This window comes from Toxotes jaculatrix, chromosome 8 (genome assembly GCF_017976425.1).
Source record: "Toxotes jaculatrix isolate fToxJac2 chromosome 8, fToxJac2.pri, whole genome shotgun sequence".
Classification (NCBI taxonomy): domain Eukaryota; kingdom Metazoa; phylum Chordata; class Actinopteri; family Toxotidae; genus Toxotes; species Toxotes jaculatrix.
Window position 1 is genome coordinate 16680000 of NC_054401.1, and position 5522 is coordinate 16685521.

General features: G+C 44.0%; 1 protein-coding gene across 1 annotated transcript; it reads left to right on the forward strand.

Annotated features, from left to right (window-relative positions):
* The first annotated feature begins 749 nt into the window (after positions 1-749).
* sox4b (SRY-box transcription factor 4b) lies at positions 750-5293 on the forward strand. Its single transcript, XM_041044764.1, has one exon. It carries the CDS (start codon positions 1359-1361, stop codon positions 2610-2612), a length of 1254 nt encoding a protein of 417 aa, XP_040900698.1. The 5' UTR covers positions 750-1358; the 3' UTR covers positions 2613-5293.
* The last annotated feature ends 229 nt before the right edge of the window (positions 5294-5522 follow it).

Consider the following 5522-nt stretch of genomic DNA (forward strand, 5'->3'; position numbering starts at 1 on the left):
GATACATGACCTCGGTCAGCGACCACCTGTAGCCAAACAAGCACCAGTTAAAACAATTATCAGGTGCATCAATTATTTAAAAAATTCTCTTTTCTGCCAGTAATCGCATAAAAAAAAAAGATATACAGTACATAATATCAACATCTTACTTTGTTAGCCTTTTAAAAGTGGACGTTCAAGGTGAAATGGTTTTACTCTCCACTATAACTTCCACGTTGTAAACATTAGGTAATGCATAACAACATCAGCTGTATTGGCTGTGTTCTGGTACTAGATTCCACCTCGTCAGTAACATAGGTGGGCACCATTCATAAGACCAACAGTGGGCAGAGAAGAAGGTTAACATCACCAGGGTATATTTCTTTTATTCAGTATTACCCAGGCATCACAGTGGTACAAACTCAGTGTTAAAGTTTCCATATGGTAAAGTGAACTTAGGTTCCCATATAGCTATATGTTAATGGTCTACACATGGGCTGGTAACAGAGAAGGAGTGTGGGGGTGTGCGGAGGGGGGGTCCACAACATAAGCCAGTGTCTCTTTAAAAAAAAATTGAAGTTTCTTGTTGTATTCTGGAATGAGGTCAGACACGAGGCTCCTCATTGCACGCGCTGATTATTATTAGATTCCATGTCTGGCCAATCAGCGCTGAAGGGGGCGTGACTTTGGCGCAGAGGCAGGGTAGCGACAGCGCCCCATTGGTGGATTTTTATCGCCGTTGTATCTCGGGAAGGGAATAAATGCAAGAAAGGGGGGCCGGGTCTGGAGGGCTGCTTGAAACTCGACTGCAGGTCTGCAGATGGAAGGCGGACAGTGTAACTCGCTCTAGGTTTCTTTTTTTCCTCCCCAGCATGCATGGCTTTTGTTTCTAGGAGAGGGGACAGAGTTGATGCAGAGAAAAGCACGTACTTTACACACTGTAGCCTACTTGGGAGTCCTTTGTAAGTGCCGGAGCGCACAGTGTGGCACCCAGTCTGCGCTCTGCAGCTGCACAGACTATGTTCAGTCACCACACGGCTGAATTGATTTTATAACACAGAAGGAAGAGACTGAGAGAGACTGATAACAGAGTACACAAGTGGAGAGTGGGCTATACTGTCCGTGTTGTTTTAACACCTACAGAACCTGGAAATTAAACTTTTTTTTTTTTACACATCCAGCCTTTTAAGGCTACTCTGGACTGAACTGTTACCGAGTTTACCGCACATCTCAGGAGTGAATTATTTCTTGCGCTTTTTTTATTTACTCAGCTCAAACTGTGAAGAGGGAGAAAATAGCTGAGTTTGCTTTAAAGTGAATCGGAGGACCAAGGAGAGAGGGAGAGAAGGAGCAAGTCCCTCTGTGTGTGACTGGGCAGCATGGTGCAGAAAATGAGCCACACAGAGAGCACCGCCGAGGCGCTGTCCTTTTTCGCCGGGGATTCGAGCTCTGACTCCGGGGCGTGCATGGACCTGGACCCGGCCGCCTCGCCTCTCTCCCCGGGCTCAACATCATCTTCGACCGCCGGAGACAAACTGGGAGACAACCCGGCGTGGTGTAAAACTCCAAGCGGCCACATCAAGAGACCCATGAACGCATTTATGGTGTGGTCACAGATAGAGAGGAGAAAGATCATGGAGCAGTCTCCGGACATGCACAACGCTGAGATCTCCAAGAGGCTGGGGAAGCGGTGGAAGCTGCTCAGAGACAGCGACAAGATCCCCTTTATCAGAGAGGCGGAGCGGCTCAGGCTCAAGCACATGGCGGACTATCCCGACTACAAGTACCGGCCGAGGAAGAAGGTAAAATCAAGCGCCTCTAAGCCTGGCAGTAACGACAAGGGAGAGAAACTCAACAGCAGCTCTAACAACACCAGCACTAAGACATCCTCATCTTCGAGGAAGAATGGATCCAAATCACCCAGCAGCAGCAAACCCCACAAATCACTTTTCGGGAGCAGCAGCAGTAGCACCAAAGCATCACCGTTTGCCTCTGAGCACCCGTCAGAGCACCATCACAACTCTCTCTACAAGTCGAAATCTGTCTCCTCAGCAGCCAAGCAGATACCGGATGGCAAGAAGCCCAAGCGGGTGTACGTCTTCGGGAGTAGCGCGGCCAGCTTGAGCCCCACGTCCTCCGTCGTGGTCCCGGCCAGCCCGACGCTCAGCAGCTCGGCGGACTCCAGCGATCCGCTCAGCCTGTACGAGGACGCGGCCAGCAGCAGGGAGGAGGGAGCCGACTCCCCAGGCAGCAGCAGCAGCAGCAGCAGCAGTAGCCTGGGCGGGTCTTCGGAGCGCCACGGCGGGCACACATACAGCAGTCGGCGGGCTTCCTCACCGACTCCCTCCGGCTCTCACTCCTCTGCCTCGTCCCACTCGTCCTCCTCATCCTCCTCGGAGGATGAGGAGTTTGAGGACGACTTGCTCGATATTAACCCGAGCCCCAGCTTTGATAGCATGTCACTGGGGAGCTTTGGCTCCTCCGTGCTGGACAGGGACTTGGATTTGAACTTTGAGTCCGGCTCCGGGGGCTCCCACTTCGAGTTCCCCGACTATTGCACGCCCGAAGTCAGCGAGATGATCTCCGGGGACTGGCTGGAGTCCACCATCTCCAACCTGGTGTTCACGTACTGAGTGAGCGAGAAAGCAAACCGCGACAGGTAGGCTCATGACCTGCGAGCAAAAATATGACCACAAACAGAAACAGGGGTTCCTGGTACAGTGGGTGTAATAGTTTGCGTTATAGCTACACCAGACTAGTAAAGACCCACTGAAACTAGCCCCCGTCCCTTCTCGTCCATAAAGGCAAGCGCTGCAAGTCCTTGGAAAGCTAAACTTTAAAGCGAATAACTTGCTTTTTGTACTTTTCTGTGGATGCGTGGACTGTGGGACTCGGTACAACCACGAAAGTGGAGGGAGTGCAAAACAAGGGGAGAGACAAGAAGAGACAGACAGGGTTTCCTGATTGTGAAACGCTTCGTCCTGGACTGTTTTGAACTGAACAACTTAACTGTGATTGATTTGCACGTTATGCGGTCCGCCGTTCACTTAATCAATGTTGTTGCTGATTTTTAAAAAAAGGGACATTTCACAACTTTTTGCCAATCGCCAAGTGAACTTCACCACTAAAAAGGTACAGAAATAGGACTGTCGTGCGACATTTTTTATTGTGGTGTGTCACCGAAAGGATTTTTTTAATGAAACCGAGGTGGGTTGATGTTTTTTTTTTTTTTTTTTCGAACTCGGATATTTTCTCAAAAGCAAAAAACATGTTAAGCATGATAGCCTACTTTGTTCCTATCTTGTGCTGAGATTTTCTGTAAGACTGTCGAGCAGTTAAAAACTAGTATTAGGATTATTTAAATGGATAGGCGGCGCTCGCTTCGGTTCTTCTCTTTTACAAAAAAAAGGACATGGAAATAATCACCAGCTGTTGTAATTTTTCAAACTTCAGGATTCAAACGCAACTTCAAATCTGTGCTGAACTTTATACACGTGTTCTCTACGATTCAGGACCAAAATTCTTTAATGTTGATTTCAGATGATAGTTATAGAGAAATCCTCACCGATTTTTTTTCATCCTCTGAGCTTTGTTTTGTACATGTATTCAGATGCCATTTTATATGGGATGTTGTATTTATATACTGGGCCAAGCGTTTTTGACTTGATCATTTTTTTATTTCTTATGTACATGATCTAATCCTGTTTTTTTTTATTTTTATTTTTTTTTTTCTTACACGGTTGTTTGTCTGTGTCTGTCACATTTCCTTCTCAGGCGAAGGGCTAGAGTTTTAAAAACACACAACTTTTGATTTCTTTTTATATTTAAATGTACACACTTTTGGACACTTAAAAGAGAGGAAACAGTTTGATTATTTTCTCAGTGTATTTTTGTACAAATCTATATAGAAAATGGGGGAGTCAACAATCGGTGTGTGTAGCCTACTAATACAGCTGTATTGGATTTCCTAATTTTTAATACCCCGGCAGGCTGGTTTTCATGCTGCCTTCAAGTGCCCATGGCAAGCTCGTACATGTTTATTTTGTTGCCTGTTCAAATTCTTTTATAAGAACAGCCTGCAAAACAAACCTTGTATCTCTATGTTGCCTGTTGTTTAGTTTTAAAAAGTCAAGGCACCAACCTACCTTTTACTTAAGTGACCGAGCAGAGGAGATAGGTATAAATCAGGTAAGTAATTGGTGTTTTAATTAACTAATTTGGCAAAGTTTGTTTGACTTTTACCAGCATATACTGACAAGACCTCTTTGATGTCCAATCCCTGAACATCCCGTGTTGTCAGTAAGGGCATGAGATACTTAACGACCCAGTGGGAGGGATGTAATTACGATTTTTCCGGCAGCACTTGAAGGCAGCACCAGTCTTTGTATCAGCCTACCTTCTACGTTTACAGTGCCAGTCTGCAGGCTCCTTAAAGACACAGGATCGCATTATTTCTGGAGGCTATTCCTGTGGACCCTGTGGGTTTAACAGCGTCACTATCTTAAGCAGCCACTTGTTTTTGGATTTCCTGTCAGATATCTTGCCTATGACAACAAATGAGGAGATTGTAGCTTTAAATTTGACTTATTTCTTGATGTTTTCATTAATTGATGTCAAATTTGCCAATCAACCACTGGATTGAACAGGCTATCAGTATAGCAAGCAAACAACAAGGACGATAACATCAAGCATATTCAAATTTCTGACTTGAGTTCCGCAACACCTACTTGTACTGCGTTTCTCATTGTATTTGAATATATAATCTTTTCTACTTGTCGGCTAACTATTAGCTAATAATTGTTTTAGTATCTTTATGGCATGGTGAATAGCATTTGTATTTCAGATTCAGGTTATTAGCTGTTGTGTTTTTCAGAAAAAATGAGGAAAAAACGATGAAACGTGAACTCGATCTTTGTATATTTGACTGTATCATAAAGCAAAAAGATTGTGTGTTTATGTATGTTGTTGCTATCAAGGACAGGCACTGTCTAGAACTGCTATCTTTTACACATCCTTACTTACATTTAAGGTGGTCAGTTCAGGACTCTTTTTTTATATATATATGAAAGCATTTTTAAATATATTAACTTTATTTTTCATCCATCCTGTGCAATATGCTGTGTAGAATTATCATTTATTGTCTCTAATCATGCCATAAACAAAGGACCCACCCTTTTTTTGAGACTCAGAGAAAGGGAGGGGGGGAACTCATGCCAGCTAAATTGTGTCCATTCACTGCCTGTCAGATTGTTGATATAAACTTGTGTACAGAACTTTTTCAAGGAAGGATAATAAATATCAGCTGGAACTGAAACTCTACAACTCTTTTCTTGATTCTTGAACATTTTTTTTTTGACTCTCAGCAGTAAAAAAGTGACACGTGTGTGTTGACAACATTAGATTCCATAAAAAAAAAGAGAAATGCCCATCAAACCACTTCAGCTTTTTAAGTAGTAACTGTTCCTTTTTTAAAGGCAACACGTAATGCAGCTGGGTATACAAAAATGATAAATGATAGCAAATCTTATATATGGATTGCTTCC

Bases quoted from the DNA above. Each gene is read 5' to 3' on its own strand.
- sox4b (XM_041044764.1), top strand. From the start codon at position 1,359: ATGGTGCAGAAAATGAGCCACACAGAGAGCACCGCCGAGGCGCTGTCC.